General features: G+C 40.8%; 1 protein-coding gene across 4 annotated transcripts in view; it reads right to left on the minus strand.

The window, feature by feature from the left end:
- Positions 1-18,368, minus strand: part of lef1 (lymphoid enhancer-binding factor 1) — a 65,614-nt gene that overhangs the window by 5,895 nt on the left and 41,351 nt on the right. The window contains exons 6-10 of one of the 4 annotated variants that reach the window (XM_032562296.1): positions 17,690-17,809; positions 16,599-16,761; positions 15,167-15,274; positions 10,813-10,855; positions 10,250-10,291 (exon numbers count right to left, since the gene is read on the minus strand). In XM_032562296.1, the coding sequence (XP_032418187.1) occupies positions 10,257-10,291; positions 10,813-10,855; positions 15,167-15,274; positions 16,599-16,761; positions 17,690-17,809 (469 nt within the window). In that variant the 3' untranslated portion in view covers positions 10,250-10,256. Of the gene's footprint in view, positions 1-10,249; positions 10,292-10,812; positions 10,862-15,166; positions 15,275-16,598; positions 16,762-17,689; positions 17,810-18,368 lie in introns of all 4 variants that reach the window. The other 3 variants (XM_032562295.1, XM_032562294.1, XM_032562293.1) reach the window with 3 other exon arrangements.

Consider the following 18,368-nt stretch of genomic DNA (forward strand, 5'->3'; position numbering starts at 1 on the left):
TAAACAAAACAACAAATAAAATGAATTATGAAGTTTCTGTAAACAAAGCTGTCCTCCAAAGAAAGAGCGAGTTCAAACCAAAGCACCAGACTTAAAGAGAAAAACAATAACAGCTTGTTTTAACTTGTCATGCAACAAATTCATTTGTTACAAAAGACCTAAAAATTGGATTTTACTTTATAAAATTTATGCAAACCCATAGCCTAAACAAAATGTTAAAACTTAAAAATGTTAGTATGTTGAAGCTGCACATCTTAAGTTTACACAACTCGACTAACTTGATCAATTTAAGTTGTAATGATATAATAGTAAACATAACTACTGTAAAATCCAATTAATTCTCCTTACATGAAAACTTAAATTTCATTAAAATATCTGATCGACATTAACTTGTGTAATTTCAGTGAACTTAACTTATTCAATCTGACTACGTTGGAATTACTTACATTTACTTCATTTTTTAAACTCGAAACTTTATATAAAAAGGAAACCATTTGATCGAAACTGTTCCTGCTTTTTATTTCATTCTGCTCAACAGGAAACGAACAGCAGTGACAGTTTGCTCACCGTTTTCATATGAAAACGAACATGAATCTCAGTTTCATGTATGCAGTCTTAAAGAGCCGCCATTTTTTAATTATTACTGTCATAACTACTGGCCTGCATTGTCAAACTGTTGGCATTAATATATTTCTAGTGTCTGTTTTTATTATTGTTATTAAAACTCATTTTTCTGGCAAATGAAATAATGGTTTAATTAGTTGCTGCAATGCATTATGGGATACCTCCCTGGCCAATCCCAACTGTCTCACAACCTTTAAAACATTTTTACGTCTGAAGACCCTCAACTTCTTTAAATCAAAAGCTTATAAATTAAATCCACTTAATTTAATTTAAGTGGATTCTCCACTTGTAAGTCAAGTTACTATGTTGACTTTAATTTATTTAATTAAAGTCAACATAGTAACTCACTATAAACTGGAAATCAAAACTCATATTCCCTCCTCTTTTTCAGTTAAAAACAACGCAATAATTTACAGTGCAGGCTGGGATTCAGGAGCAACTTGACCCTTCCTCACCTCCCTCCTCTTCCTCCGTCTGCATTAGAGCTGAAAAATGCTCGCTGGAATCCGGCTTTTTTTTTCTTCTTTTTTTTTGCAGGAAATGAAATGCTCCTCTGTTTGGAGGGCGAGCGAAGCCTCGCCCCCTCTTCCCCCGTTGCCTTTACGCGACGGGCGGATGGAGGGATGGAGGGACGGGGGGATGGAGGGACGGGGGGAGGAAGGGAAGGAGTCTCCCCCGGCGTTTGAAGTGTGGGAGGTTAAGATAACTGGCACAGCCTCGTGCCTCAATCGCTGCTTTCACCTCGCCGGCCAAATCAAAGCACCCACAGCTGCCCCCACCCCCTCCTCCACCCAGAGCGATGGGGTTTTTCTGTTTGGAGCCATTAAAAAGAAAAACACAGCCGACAAATTACTCTAAAAATAAGCCAAGTGCGGAGAGGTGCGAAGAGCAGAAGGTGCAGCGGAGAGAGGAAGGGGGAAACGGGGGAGACTTCATGCCTGAGAGGGCTTTCCACAAGTTTCAGCCCGGCTCTCGTTGCTTTACATTTCACTTTCAAGTAATCCTCTAAAAACCACTTGATCATTAGTTCTTCAGGCTTTCTGAAGATCTTTCAAAGGTTTTCTGTGGACTTTGCTGCTGTTTTCGCTCCAAGGTTCCTAAAGTCTGGAAAAGTATGAAAATTGATTCAAGTTTCGTCCAAGTGTGGAAGTGCATCCATCTGTCTGTCCGTCCGCCAACCTTTCTGCCCGTTTATCCAAACTTTGTGCATCCATCGGTTTATTCCCTCCATCCATATGCATCTGTCCGGTCATCCTTCCATTTTAACCGTTTCTAGTTTTAGCAATTTGACATCAAGCTCAAAATATGGCTGCATTTTGAAGCCTAGCCCTGTGAAGAGGAGAAACCTTTTGTTTTAAAACTGACCTGTAGGGGGCAGCAGCGCCCCGAGCTGCATCAGTAGAAGAACAGTAACAGCTAACTTAAGAGTTAGCTGCACTAACCCTAAAGCCCTAATCAATAATATTACTTCCAGTAATGCTAAACCAACAAGGTATTTAGCAGATGCTAATGCTAAAACATTAGCTGCTTAATTAGCAAGCCTAGTAGTTTGTCCATGTAAATGTTGTATTTTCTCTATACATTATTTGTTTGTTGTATACTTCACACTTACTCAATAAGCATCAGTTTTGCTAACAGTAAAGCGCTATACCAACATGGTATTTAGCAGAAGCTAATGCTAAAGCGCTAAATTCAATTGAAATTATATGTCTGCTTGAAAGACTAGAACCCTCAAGCACTAATTTGACAAATTAAAGTCTGCAGAGTAGTAAATGGGTAAACTGGTGGAACTGATCCAAAGCTTAATCTTTTTACAGAATTATTAGGTAACCAGGAGATTTTTCAATAAATTCAAGTGTTTTCACACTGTAGAGTTTGAGTCTAGGAAAACGAACGACCAACATTTTCCTAAACTTCGGCTGGACTTCCTGCTTCATTTCTAATCCACTGATGGTATTAAAAAACAAAACGGCTCTGCTTTCCCAAATGAAGTGCAGAAGAGGGAGAGACGTGAGGAAGGAGAGCTGATCACTGCAGGGTAGAGGAGGGTGAGGTCTGATTGTGGTTAGCAGCGGGGGAACGGGGCTGGTACAGTCACCAAAAACCCCAAACCTCAGGCATGCGTGGGCGAGACTCGCAGCGCAGCGAGGAGGGGCGAGGGGGGTCAGTGGGAGCCATCGCCCACATCTGAGGGAACGTCGCTGGGGGCCCGAGCAGCTGAAGTCTGGCCCCGTGCCCCGGCAGCTCCGTCTGAGAGGAGACGGAGGGGGGCGGCGGCGCGATCAAAGAGCCGGCACAATGGCCGCCTCCTCTGCTGCGGTGGCGCTTCAAAGGGACGCGGCTGCCGCTCACATCCAGCACCGGGACAGAGGAGAGGGCAGGAAAACCTCAGCGGGGAAAATGAGGCAGAAAATGAGTGAAAGAAGAGCCGGGCTCAGGTTCTGCCTCCCCAAAAACAAACAAACCCAAAACATCACAGAAACACAGACAGGCTTCATCCTCTGATAACCATCTCATGGAGGTCAAAACGCCTTTAAAACACGACTTTGTTTATACAACACCTTTCAGCAGAAGGCTACTCAAAGTGCTTAAACAGAGAAGATTAAATGATAAATTAAAACAAGCTCAATAATTTCCATGATTTATCGGTTTTCTCTTCCATCTCGTTAAATATAAAGTCTTCAGTCTGGTGCTTTGGTCTCAACTATAAGGACAACTTTGGGCAACACTTTATCTGAAGGAATGTGTCATTAAAGGAGTCTTTTATTGACACTTTTATTGGAAAGTTGCACTAAATGTTGCATTAAAATTATCATTATTTACTGAATAATCACGACAACATATGAAGATTCCTCCATGTTTATGACAGGTGTTATGTCAGGCTTATGCACACCCCTTCACATGCATTATTACAAAAAGTTGTTTACAGAGATTTCACAATTTATTTTGTCATTTGCTAATTTAAAATGTCTTGTCCAGTTGTAATATTACATATTTATTAGAATTTAAAGTTTATTGATCTTTGAGGATATCTTCTTGCATTATTTATGCCAATACTACTATATTACTTTAAAATGATCTCAAAATAACAATATTATTGTTTATCGCAATAACTTCTGGGACAATTTATCGTCCAGCAAAATTAGTTATTGTGACAGAGGTCAGCGATGCGAATCTTTCAGTGTATTTGATTTTTAGATTTATGATTCAATTCAGAAACAACTTTTCTGTTATGAGGCTGACGAGGAGAAGACAGTAGCTGCGTTTCCATTAATCATATAAATTGCATAATTTGACATTCAGAAAGTAAATTTGCTTAATGTTAACACGCTAACTTGGACAACAAACTCGTTTAGCACCTTTTAGCTGAAATAATCTGCCAGTGGAACTAGGACTTTTCAACAATACAAGGAGTTGCTAACTTAAACAAGCTCCTATATGTTGCTGAAAAGTTACTTGTCAGTTACTTTTATCGTACTTCAAGAGTACAAAGATATTTGCACTAGAAACTAGACCAAATCTACTTGGTAAGATTTTGTGTCTTTGCTTTGTGGTTTTTTCAGGCCTGCTGGCTCTCAGCTCGGGTTGCTAGGTGACAGGCGGAACTCCGGCGGTTGCTAGGTGACAGGCGGAACTCCGGCGGTTGCTAGGTGACAGGTGGAACTCCTGTGGTTGCTAGGTGACGGGCAGTACTTGTTGATTTGTGACTTTACATTCAGAAGGTTTTTGAAACAGCTCATTTTCCAGACACCAAAAAACATCAACTTAATGCTAAAAATCAGCTGGGTGGTTTTTTAAGAGCTTGGACTCATTTTAGAACCCATAAAAGCCCAAATAAAAGTACAAAAACATACAAAATAAAAGTAATGTTTTTAACTATTTGATGTAGTTCTAAGAGTGCTGTGTGGGAAAATCCCAAAGGGATTAATAAAGTCTGTCTATAAGCTTGAGTTTAGAAGACTGCAGGAGTCCTGGAGAGTGTTAGAGGGGAAGCTGGGGAGGAAGAGAGGAAGCGGAGAAGACATGACAAAAAGCAACGCAGCCGGACCCTCATAGAGTTCCTGCAGCTGGCCCAGCCTCAGCACAATGGGCCCGTGACTCAATCAAAACAACTCCTGCGCTCCAGTCTAAACAACCCCACCAGCCGGGTTCCCCCCCTCGGAGCGTCAAAAAGGGGCCGGGACGCAGTGGAGTGAGAGATCCTCTAACTTTAATTACACCAACGGAGTGCTAAGAGGGACGTTTTGCTCAACAGAGCGTGCTTTGTAAGAGGTGGGGGGGAGGAACATTTCCGATTCCATTTCCTACCTCCAGAAACATTAGCCGAGGTGTTGCTCCGTTTAGAGTCCAAATTTCCACCTCCTACATCCAGCTATCCCACATTCCAGCCAGTTTGGAAAGAAAACATCCTCTCGTTTTGCATTTGCTGCAAAAGTGGGTTTTTATCCTTTCCCAATTAGGTGGGGTCACTAATAAGGAAGGGTGTGGAGGCACTGGGCTGTGCCGCCGCAGCCCAGAGGCTCAGCCTCAGATTCAAACGGCAGACACCAAAAATCGCCTAATTGCAGCTGGAGAGTGTGTGTGTGGGCGTGTGTGTGTGTGTGTGTTGGGATGAGGTTCTGAAAGAAAAACGATGAGAGGAAACAAATAACAGGACAAAATTTGGCAACGGGGACCAGAGGATGAGTGGCTGAACTCTGTGATTTTCTGTTATCCTTTTGGCCCATTTCTCTGAACACACGCTCGCCTCAGTCTTCCTCTTTTCTCATCAAAGACGTTTGACAGCTGACTTCTGGCTGCTCACATCAGACGACGACGGACGGGAGGGGCCGCTGAAGCCAGAACAACACTTTCATTATATTTTCCGGAGCAGGAAAATTGTCCGTTAATTGCAGAGGTTTTTCCTTCTTTTTTTAAAAAGACATCCTGGATGTGACTGAAAACAAGTGAAGAATCACAGCTCCGCACCGCAAAAGCAATAAACTTTACCAAGTATTTTTGTCTAGTTTCTTACTCACTTGAAATATGTCAAAAGAACTAGGATAAGATAAGATATAGGAGCTTGATTTAAGCAAATAATTCCTTAATATTAATAAAAAGGTACTAAAAACAACTGAAGCACTTAGAAAAAAGAATCAAACCACCAGAATGAAACGTCATGAATCAGCAGGCACTGCACCGTTACCTAGCAACCCCAGCAGGTTTACTGGTGTATGAGCTGTGCAATGGCTGCTGGAAAAGTCACACTGCAAAAACACAAAATCTGACCAACTATTTTTGGTCTAGTTTCTATTACACATGCAGGAATACACTTGGAATAAAATAAAACAAACTTACAAGTAACCTTTAAGCAAGATATCAGAGCTTACGTTAAAAATTCATTAATATTGATTTAAAAAGTTATTGCAAGATTATTTCACTTATAACATGGGAAAATGTCTTGTTATAAGTGAAATAATCTGCTGATGGAACAAAAGCTTTTTTAAAACCAGTATTAAGGAATTATTTACTTAAAACAAGCTCCTGTATGTTTCTGAATGTTACTTGTAAGTTAGTTTTGTCTTATTTCAAGTGTATTCAGATATCTACACTAGAAACTAGACAACAATACTTGGTAAGGTTTTGTGTTTTTGCAGTGCTTGGTGCTCTAAAAAGCCGGCTTTGTTAGGTGTGTGAGTGTGATAAAGTGAGCAGCAGCTGAAATGAGGGGGAAAGCCTGGAGGGCGTGCAGATAGCTATCGCAGAGGCTGTGATTCAGCGGCTGACTCAGACAAAAGGCTAACAGCGCGGAGGAACGGATTCCAGCGAGAGAAAAACAAGGTGACAGAGAAACCGGGTTATCATGAGAAAATGAAACGTCGAGGCATGAAAAACAGTCTGGAAGAGAAAAAACACAGCAGAGACCAGAAAACATGGCGATGTTCTCAAATATCAAGGAGTTTTTTTCCAGCAGTCACTTTTTCTAGTCCTAAAACGGGATTTATATGGAAGAGGATTAGAAAAAAATACAGATTCTGACTTTAATCAGCGACATAAAAAGAAATTACTTTTTAAAAAATCACTTAAATCTAACATCCTTTCTCCCTCAAGAAAATTAGTTCTCCTTCAGGTACCAAGCAGCATTAAAGTGGAAATTCTGTCACATTTTGGTTAAAAAAAAAGTCAGGATTTTAAGATTCAAGTGAGAATTATAAATATATAAATAAAGTAGGCAACACACTCAATCTATTCTCTGAGCGGGGAACATCTACTCTACATATGGGGGTGCCAACTCCCCACTGACTGCTGCATGCATATAAGCAATAGAAAACTTACTCGGGGCACAAAAACAAAGGTTATTTACTTGTGTTGCCCTCGTTTTAATGCCGCCCTGGGCAATTTCCAATACGTTCCTCATCAGGTTTATAAGGTTGTTAAGACACAAAGGGTTTAGGAGCTGGAGAGTACGAGCAGCAATTTCTACACTTTTAAATGGAGACACTTTGATTGGAAAGAATAAGAATATGCTGTGGATTATTTATGGTTATTAATGGAGGAAAAAATGAGAAATTTGAACATTATCCCAAATTATGAATCAGAGCACAAATCAGTAGCAGTTATCTGAGTTATATTCAAATCAAAAGTGCATCAAGCTGCATGTTGATGCGTTTATTCATTGAAAACAGTTTTTAGTTTTCATTTATGTTATATACAGACAAACCACTTTCCTCCATTTTCTCACATTTTAATATTTTAAAGCTCGCATTGCGCACAATCTCCACTTTCAAGAACAAAAACAATTAAAGTTCAAAGAAAAGTCTTTAAGAAAAACCTCTACAAACTACTGATGAGTAGTGAAGATAACAAATTTGTCTGCAGGATAAATTGTCCCAGACGTTGTTTCGATAAACGATAATATTGTTTTCAAGTAATATAATGATAATGGCTTAATAATCCAAGAACGTATTCTCAAATATCAATAATCTTTCAATTCTACTGAATATTTAATGCTGAAACTCAAAAACATTTTAAAGTCCAAAATAAAAAAAAACAAAACAACAAATGAAAGTCATTATAAAGTTCTTCAAAAAAAGGGGCTAGTTGAGACCACAACTCCAGACTGAAGACTTTTGTCATCCAGTTTTTGATAGAAAGAGAGAAAAACGATAAATTGAGTTTGTTTCAACTTATCATGCGATCAAATGATTTATTGCTTATTGAGACAGGCCTATTGATCAGGCTGCATGGGAGCAAAACAAAGAACTGTGGAAGTGGTTTTAAACACATTTCTCTAAACTCAACTTGCACATTTTTGTCTCAATCTTCTGACTGCAAAAGAGAAAGAAAGAAAATGTCGGGAGCTTAATTGAAGAATCAATTAAAGTAACAACAACATTTCTCCCCGAGAGAGACAGATGGGCCGGATGAAAAGAAACAGACAAACGAGTTCATTTAAAGTTGTTTTTGGCATCTACAGCAGGCGAACCTCAATCCAGCTCTCTGGGATCTGCATAAATTGAGGGCTTGGGGAGTTGTGGCAGTATCCCCGGTATTATGCATATTAGTTTAAGGCTGTCACTGAGAATCAGCCGGGGTGTCCATCCCGCCGCGGCTAGGCGCTGCTAATTATTGGATCAGAGATGAAGTGGCTTTTTTGCGCTTGCGCTGACGGCTCTTTGAAAACCGGCTGTTTATATCAAAAAAGCGAGACAAAAGGAAAAAGAAGACGGCCTAATTTTGGGTTTAGAGAGCGCTGTTGGGTCAAGAATCGATCAAGTGGAAAACCTTTGAGTCGCTGGGCGGACTTGTCACGTCGGCCTGGATTTTTCTGGAAGCGGAATAACGGGATCCTCCCAGTGAGGAAAAATACTGCTGCCTTTGATACAAACTGAAACATCTGAATCTAAAGCTCCACGCAAATCTAGCGTGTTAAAAAAATGGCTGCCTATGTTATGAGAGCGTTTCAAACACCCAGAGACCCCAGAAGCCATGAAATCTTATTAAGCTGAAGCATCTCATTAAGGTTCTGCTTCATCCAACCTGTTCTGCTTTACAAAGGCGACATATGCAGCCCATATGGACAGCAAGCCTCGGCCAGCAGCAAAACAACATAATCCAGCTCCTGTCAGGAAGAGACGCACCGAGTGCAGCTTTCTGACCTGCCAGTCTGGGTTTGACCAAGATCTGGTTCAATTAAAAACTAGACTGTGATCAGAATCAATACTTGGTTGCTAATTTTCCCCTTGATCAGCCATGAAACTGATCACTGAAACTCAGAAATGCAATCTTTTTCTGATCAGTGAACTCACCATATCTAAAAAATACCATGTAGGGCTGAAACAATTAATCGTATTAATCGTGATGAATCGATTATTGAAATAATTCAGTAATAAATTAATTGTTACAGACTCAAAATGGCAATTTGCTGAAAACAACACCGACAGAGCAAGAATTAAACAAAAACTGTACAAAAACATTCACATTTTCTACCCAAGTTTTGAAACTTAAGACAGGTAAAGCTGGTCAGACTCCCTTGTCCAGTACTGGACTGGTTCCAGTCTGACGTAAAGAACCGGGATTTCTTTGTGTCAATAGGAAACTTGTCATCTAAACAGACAGAAGTAAAATGTGGAGTCCCCCAAGGTTCAATCCTGGGATCCCTCCTATATAAGATCTACATGCTCCCACTTGCTCAGGTTATAACAGGAAATCAGATTAGCTACAACAGCTACGCAGATGATCCGTCACGATGTCGCCAGGAGACGATCTGACCTGAACCTTCAGAGCCACATAAAGACAGTTACAAAGTCGGCCTTCTGTCATTTGAAGAACATTTCCAAGATTGAAGGACTAAGATCTAGAGAAACTCATTCATGCGTTTATCTTCAGTCACATTGACAGTGTCTTCACAGTCCCACCTAAAAAGAATCTATCCTGCAGCTGCAGCTGATCCAGAACGCTGCTGCTGGCGCTCTGACTAAAACCAGGAAGATAGAAAACATCACCCAGCTCTGCAGTCCTTCTCTGTGGCCCAGAGAATAACTTTAAAATACTGTTTATAAACCACTGAATGGTTCAGTTTTGATTCTCCACAGAGCAGCTGAAACACTGAGCTCCAATAAATCAAGGCTAAAGACCCACCTGCTTACTAATGCCTTTGAGTCATAATGACTGGAGCACTGATCAATATATTTGATTAGGGTTATTTTTGATGATTCTCATTATGGCATTTGAGAAAATGTAAGTTTCACCAGGATAACCAAACTCCCAAAAGTTCAGGCTACAAACCTTCACAGCTGATCACTTCAACTTGAATTTCTACAGAGATAATTCAGTTATCCAGCATCAATTATGTGCTTTGCAATGTTGCATTCACAGACAACAAAAAAAAATGCTTGAGAGTCAAATCTGGTCCAAACCTGTATGGTTCAGACATTTTTTACACAACAGAACAGAAAACACACACATGCAGGCATTCGACACCATTTGGGTTAGCATAGAGCGCTACACAATGGCCATGGTGAGGTTATGGTGGACCTGTTTAGGATTAGTCTGCGAGCACAAGCTCTCAAGTCAGTGTTTAACAGTCTAAAAAGGAAACTTGACAAAGATTAACCAGACAGGGAGGGCATAGAGGTGGTCTTACCATATTCTCAGATGTACGCCGTTTTCATTCTCTGGCCTGTACCTGCAGAAAATTGCATCTTTTTTAACAGTTTGTTGTTTTTCTTAGCGTAACTGGACGCTAACCGTCCAAGTGGACTTACACAGACCATGAAAATACTGACATTTAACCTAAGGTGTAATTCTCAGTGGATTACAGCTGCAGAGCTAAGAGGAGGGCTTGAAAAGCGAAGATAAACAAGGTCAGCAGAGAGACATACTGTGGTGCAGAAAAATAGTGCAAAGCCTAGAATCTGTAAGTACTCCGAAGAAAAGGACAGACTAATCCCAAAGTAGGTGTAATATGTGGAGGCAGTGGCGGGATAAAGAATGAATGGATTAGGGGATGCGCAGGGTACAAAAAAACAAAAACAAGTCGGGTCAGAACGCTGATGGGTGATGAATTTGGATCACTTTTGGCTCTACTTTCATTTGCATTTAGTCCCGTTTTTAATGGGAAATAATTATGCAGCAAAACACCGTAGCAGATTATTAATCCCAAACTCCTAAATGCAAAAACCACACAGAAGCTGCAGCAGCACTCACCTGTGGCCGTTTCCTGCATCTTCTCCCTCTTCCGCTTCTTCTTCTTCCCCTAAAAATATACAGAGGAACGAATAAAGTGTGGCTCCAGCACTCACGCTCACTAGACCACTCGGATATCCTGCTGCTGACTGCCATGTTCACTCATCCCCTGCTGGGCAGCCGAGCAGCGAAACCCGGCCTCCGCACTCCACCGCAACCCGCCACCCTGAGAGGAACCGAGCAACCGAGTGTCGTCTGCTCTACACACAGAAAAAAACTAAACCTCATCCGCTGTTATCGGTCCAGTTTAGTGCAGAAATCTCAGTACAGTTTAAATAAGACCAAACTAACTTACAGGTAACTTCAGCAAGATATAGGAGCTGGTTTTACGTAAATAATTCTTTACTATTGATACTAAAACGTACTAGTTCCAGTGGCTGATTATGTCCCGTATAACATGTTACATTTTCCCTTGTTTTAAGCGAAATAATCTGCCAGTGGAACTCAAACTTTTTCATCAATATTAAAAATCTGACTTGCTGACAAGCTACTTGTCAGTTAGTTTGGCCTCATTTCGACTCTACTAAGAATGTTTTCCAATGTGGGCGCCTCAGAAAGTTAGTTATAAAAAAATTATTTTTTAACCAAATTTTCAATTGCATATAGTTTTTATCCTAAAATCTGATCTGTTACTTATTATAACATTTTAGTTAAACTAACTTATTGAAAGGTTATTTGTCGTGCTCGTCTTTCTGATAGCAGCGCTTCGATTGCAGTTTCCTGCATGATAGACGATCTTTAAGAAGCTTGAACTGCTGATTCAGATTTTGGCCAATATAAACGTTTTGGTCGCCCAAAATTAAGAAAATCGGGCTGATTTATCTGGTACACCCGTCCTTTCTGAATGGCTGCCAGTCAAATTTTAGCTGCTTTGCTCTTCAAGCTAGTGTAGCAAGCACCCATGGAAACGTTTGTGACAGGAAAGAGGCAGAAGGAACCGTCCAGCAGCCAGAAAACCCCAACAATTCATGACCAGCTAAAACCAGAGGCAGCATTTGTGCTACACAAATGCAATAATTAATAAATTGTGAATAAAAGAGAAAAAAAAATTCTAAAAGTCGACGTTTCTTCACATATTTTGTAGCATTGTGAGAGCATTGTCTCTTGGCTAGTAAGTAGCTCCAAGGTGAAAAGCTACTGCTGTTTGGACGGCCGTGTACTAAGATATTTGCACCAGAAACTAAAAATACTTGGTAAGAGTAGCTGTTTGCAAGTCTTTGTCTATATTCTGCTAATGTCAAAATAACACATTTTTGCAATTACTGTTTCCATTAAATAAGAAATTAAATTAAAATCATGCGTGAATAAGCTTGTTGTAAACAGGTAAATGAGACGTATTTATAATTGAGCAATGGCGCTAGCACTCGTCAGCCAATCAGAGGAGACGCCGGCGTCTTATTCAGTGACAAGCCCCGCCTACTGGGAGTGGCTACGTATGCAGCATTTTTGAGGGTGATGTAGTCAGTGATTTTACAGATGAGCTATGGATTTATCACGCTGGAACGATACATAACTTTTTATGAACTGTGTGATGATATGAGCTGCACCTTGACTGAAAACCCCAAAACAAACCATCATCCTCCTACTACTTCCTGTCGTCTTCTTTGTTGTTTCCGTCAGTACTAACATCTGGCTGTGGATCACATGACTCGTGTGATGCTAAAAACGTGTTTTGATATGCCTGAAAAAACCTTATAGAAAAACTTGTTTTGTTTTTTATGTTTCCATTGAGCAAATTTATTTCAAGTTGCTCCATTTTATGGTTAATGTCAACGCAGCTGGTGTGTGTTTTTGCAGTGCATATTAAACTGTTCTGTCTACATCTGAAGTCGTGAAGCAATTAAAATATTCTCTAAAACTGGAGCAGTGTCCTCTGCAGAAAGCAGCACTCTCCTTCCAGTAAGGACATGCAAGGATTTATAGCTTCAGCTAAATCCCCAAAGGGGGGGAACTAAAGGTATAGATAGCAGAGAGGAGTCGTTCTACTCAAATATGAGAAGCACTTTGGTTTCCAGCTGCAAAGTCTGCTAATCCACTTATTCATGAGCTAATCTGCCTTCTGCCGCTGCGGCAGGCGTCGAGGAGGACAGACCGAGCGAGTGTGGGTGAAAGGAGGGATGAGAGAGGTGCAGCGCGCCTGAACTGTGTGGGGTTTCCAGGCAAGACATGCTTCCAGTCAACAGCTGGTGATTCAGGCAAAGAATGAGTCATGCTCTTATCTCTCTGACGTGACTAACAGCAAGACGATCGACTTCTCCTAGGAAAGCTAGAGCAGCAGCTGATGCTGCGGTTGGGTCGCTCTCAGAGCAGCGGGTCGGCAGCGGAGCGGCGGCGGCACAAAGCAGGGGGTGCTGTCGATGTCCGAGGGGAGGCAGGTAAACACCACAAAGCACTTCGGTGGTGGAGTGAAGGTGAGTGCCGGAGCCACACTTTTAATAAAAGCTGGTGCTCTCTCTCAGAAAAAATATCACACATCACATTCACACACACAAACACACCCACGAAGACAGCTTTGGATACACACTCCTAAAGTGCTAAAGTTTGAAAACACATTTAAACTCAATACTGTTTGACTCCAAGCTGCCAGGTTTTCTTGAATAACTGTTCTCCAGGATTTCTGAAAGTCTTTTTCAAAGGTTTTCTTTGGACTTGGGCTGCTTCTTACTCCAGTGTTCAGCACTTCATTTTTGAAGGAACACTCCTTTTCACTAAACCACTAAACTAATAGATAACTTTTGCTTTAGCATTTGTTGCTAACTTTGAAAACGCTCAGCTTCCTCTGCTTTCCTCAATCCAGCATATATTTCAACATTTTGCATGAAATACACACGTCTGGAATGAACAGCGCATAATGTTCAGGTCATCTGGCTTGACTTATGTCAATCCAGCATCTAATGCAGAGCACATAGATCATATGCTAAAAGAGGAGCTAATTTTTTGTGTTTTTTTCTTCAAGTAGTTAGGCCTTTATAGTCATGCTCTTATTTTGAAGGGGGTGAAGACTACTAACTCAGCAGTTTCATTTCCTGTCTTGGTGTCTTTTTTTTCACCAATAACTTTATTTCAGGAAAAATAATAAAACAGGGAAGTAGAGAACAAGATATAAACACATATATACAATATTTAAGCACATTATTGAAAATGTAAATTATAAACCAAAGTTAAATTGTTGCTTGAGGGTTGGAGTCTTTCATACACAATTTGAATTTAAGTTGTTAGCGCTTTAGCAGTAGCTTCCACTAAATACCGTGTCGATTTAGCGCTTTAGCATGACCAGAACTAATGATTGTTGTTAGAACTTCAGGGTTAGTGCAACTAACTGTTTAGTTAATATAATACACTTCATTTAAAAGGGACAATATGCCGCTCAATTATAAAAGCCACTTGATGCACCATACCAGATTATAGCGCAAGCTAATTTGTTGGTGCCCATCCCTGCTCCTTTTTATGTGCTCCACTTGTCTTGAAATGTTTAAAAAGCAGCATAAGTCCAAAGAAAACTGTTAGCAGACCTTCTCAAACCTTGGAGAACCATTGATCAAGAAGGTTTGGCTGCCTGAAGACAACAAACTCCTCAATACTTCTGAATTGTTGCCGACAGGTGCAGACGCATAGAATACAGGTGTAAACACTCTGCAAAACACTTGAATGATGCAAAACAGAAATACACATGCAACAGAATAACACCTAGTGGTCTGGAGGACCTGTGTTTTTGTGGAGCTATTTGCAGCATTGTCTTTTTGTTTGCAGCATTTTTCCATTGGATTTACTTTTTTGTATTTGTGCGTTTTGGAGGTTGCATCATTCATGAGTTTGCCGTGTTTTGCTACACATTTGTTCCTCTCGGCTGCTGTACTTTTGAATAGGAGGATATTCTAAAAATCTCTGTACGTCCTAAACCTTTCTGATTGCGGCGCATTCAGAAACAAAATGCACAGCTGGGGGGAGCAGAGGTGAACTCTGGGAGGAACAATCCAGCCTCCTCGGCTCGCTCCGACAGCTGCTTCTACATCTGAAGCTCTACGCCGATGCAGCACATCAAAGAACAGCATCACCATTACAAGGCAATTTTCACTCTCAGTGACAATAATAATCGCCGTGATCCTAACATTCATCTCTGCGTGGATGGCACCATAACAGTGTTATGAATTACACATTATGCAGAAACAAAGGCTCTGCAGACGGGCCCCTTTAACACGGAGAAGGCTCCTGTGAATTAATGTGCGCCTTTAAAAGACTAAATCACACAACAGACATAGAAACAACATGAATGCAAGCACGCGCACCGCTGCCGGTCTGTTCTGTTGATACTTACATAGTTGTCTCGAGCGGACCAGCCGGGGTAGAGCTGCATGTGGAGCTGCCGTTCCTTGCGGGCTAACTCATAATACTTAGCTTGCTCTTCCCGAGATAAAGCATGCCACTGTTTCAGTACAAAGATTAGAGGTGGGGACAAATACAGAACAGTTCATTATTATCATACAGTTGAGTCTTCAGAATTTGGTCAAAAGAATCCATTCATCGTCTAAATTTTGCTGCAGATTTGAAAAAAAAAAAGAAGAAAAAAAGAAACAATGATGTATGGTAAGTCTTAAAATTAATTAGTTTGTTTATAACAGTTCTGCTTGTTTTAAACATTTTCACTGCTACTTTCACTGCAGCTATAGACAAGTCTGGTCAAAAAGTCGATTTTTTCTAGAAATTTCCTGATTTGTGAAAATCAGAACTACCTGCCTTGGACCGCTCACTTTAAATTTCCAGAAGAGAATATGTTTGGAAAAAGAAAGTCATTGGCTTCATTCAGAGCATCATCATCAGTGAACCAACCGCATGATGGTTTTCACATGTAGCAAAGTCTTGAGTTACTAATCTGAACATTTTCAAAACTGGTTGATTTAAGATGAATAAAAAAACATCTATTCAGATAAGAATTGAAAATTCCAGGCCACTTGGGTATCCGATTCAAATGTGACCTAACGTCCAGGTCGCATTCATCTGACCTGAATGTCACGGATACTCGACAAATGTCACTATTCTGCATCCTGATATGCGGAAGAGGGAAGAAGAACGACAACCATGACGGACTGTAATGAGGATTAAGTTGTTAATATGCTGCTCCGGTCAGACAACAACCTAAATGTGTAAGCTAAGCTCCACCGTTAGCATCCATGTTTACTTCTGCAAACACTGAGCACTTCGTCTTTTTATGGCTGTTGGCAGAACAATGAGAACGCTGACGTTATTGCGCCCTCTACTATGCATGCGGGACACTTTCAGGTCGTTTGCCCGTTCAGACTGCAGAACAGGTTCCATATATTTGGAAGTGTGAACAGCTACAGCAAAAAAAATCGGATTTGACAAAAAATCGGAATTGGGTCACGTCAGGCTGCAGTGTGAACGCAGACTAATTTACAATCACTTTTTATTCAAACTGCGTCGGCGAGCAATTATCATGTGATTCGAGCTGCCGGATCATTAGGGCTTTCAGCGCAGATCCAGATTTTTCACATTTCCAACTGAGTCATCATCAAGGCAGATTTTATGGTGCACAATCTGACACAGGACTGAATCTGCAGTAATTGGCTCAGGCAATCATCGCAAACTACAAAACCTCGTAGCACACTGCGGTGATGCAGATGGAAGTCTTTGTAATGCTAGGGTCCTAAACTGTGATCTTTAGGCGATTTGAGCTGTAAAGAACAAAAAAACATCAGCTGCAGAGAAAATGAGTGGGACGCGTGACGTACCCTTCGTCCCAGGATCTGATTGATGGCGGCGCTCTCCTTCAGCGTGCATTCGGCGACCACGTTCGCACGCATCTCTTTCATGTAGAGCATGAAGGCGTTTAGCGGCTTCTTGATGTGCGGCCTTTTCGGCTCCTGCTCCTTTCTCTGTTCGTGCTGGGACTTCCTGCAGACGCCGCGGACCGAGGTGAAGAAAATCAAAGAAAATGGTTGGAGAATGAGAGAATGAAAAGGAGCGGAGCGGCACAAGGAGGAAATTGCGGTGCCACGATGGCGACTGGTTTCTCCCGGCCAATGGCGGGGCAGCGTGAGAAGCGCTGCCACGCCATGGGCCCCTGCCTCTTTAATCATGTGCAGTTGCACACTCGCAGCCCTTCATGCGAAGAGATTACTTCATCATTAATGGCAACCAAACTTTGTCCACAGAACATTGGAAAGTACTTAAAACCAAATGCTGAAATCCCCCCAGTGAGCACGCAGAGCTTTGCTCCTACTCTGACAATTCCCATGGTACCAATGGGAATACCGTAAAACACGTGTCAAACTCAAGGCCCAGGGGCCAAATCTGGTCCGCCATAGCAGAAATTCACGTATTTTTCCACACTAATGCATAAGTGTGAGTTTATTGCAAATTTCATGCAAAAATGCCCAAACACGCTGGGTTTAAGTGATGCTAACTCCCCCTGCAGGTGGCAGTATTTCTTCTACTGCCTCAGCCTTACTTGATATCAAGTTGCAGTCTGTGATCGATGCCGCAAGTAACAAAATGGTACTTTTAACGTCATGCAGTAGCGTAAAAATAGCAAAATTCTTTGCAAATATCTATAAATTAGCACCACAAAATCTGTGATTTTGATTGCAAAAAGAAAAAAAAATCAAAATCAATCACAAAATCCTGGTGGAACCGATCAATGTGAAAAGACGTTCAGTATTATTTAATGTACTGTAAATTATCCTGTTTATTAATGGAGTTTATCAATACATTTCAGCACAAAAGGCCCTTTGAGAACATTTATAATGGCCCAAACAAAATAAAAATGAGTTTGACATGGCTGCTGTAGACAAAGAAGCCCAGCAGTCTGAGGTGGACTTACATGTGCATGATGTCACTTTCATGTGGCGGCTCCTGTTTGACCTGCGGGTTGACGATGGCTGGATGAGGGATGCCTGTTGCGTGAGGGCCTGGGGGGCCGGGCACCATGTGGTGAGAGAACCTGCAGGAAGAAATTAAGCCAAACAGACAAATTTTACTTTTAGTTTATTAGACCGTCTGAAATTCTGGCTACAAATTTAAAACATTCTGAATTTTAAGGATTGTTTGGTGTTCTTATAGCACCTTACTATATACTAAAGCTAAATGAGCAGAACAAAAAGTAACTTGTAAACCATTTTGTTTCTGATTCTCTTTATTGTTGAGTTTGAAGCATATTTAGTTTAATTGAGCAGATATTTCAGCATTATGTATAAAACTACAGACAGTTGGATAGAAACACAATGTTCAGTTGCTCAGCTGGCTTTCTTAATCAACACAAGCAAACATATTTTACTTACAAGTCAAGAAAAATGGACAGAAATATTAGCCATTAGAATATTTGCTAATGGCTAATAGCAGAGCTAATTTTTCATTTGAAAACGTTTAATGCCCGTAGTTTCCTCTATTTCTTAGGGATAAATTCTAATTTACTTCTGTATTTTGTAAACTTTCAGTTGAATAATGTTCAACATCTTTGTTGAAGTTTTGGTTATTGACTATTAAGAACTCAAGTTGTTAGA

Source organism: Xiphophorus hellerii, chromosome 5 (genome assembly GCF_003331165.1).
Source record: "Xiphophorus hellerii strain 12219 chromosome 5, Xiphophorus_hellerii-4.1, whole genome shotgun sequence".
Lineage (NCBI taxonomy): Eukaryota > Metazoa > Chordata > Actinopteri > Cyprinodontiformes > Poeciliidae > Xiphophorus > Xiphophorus hellerii.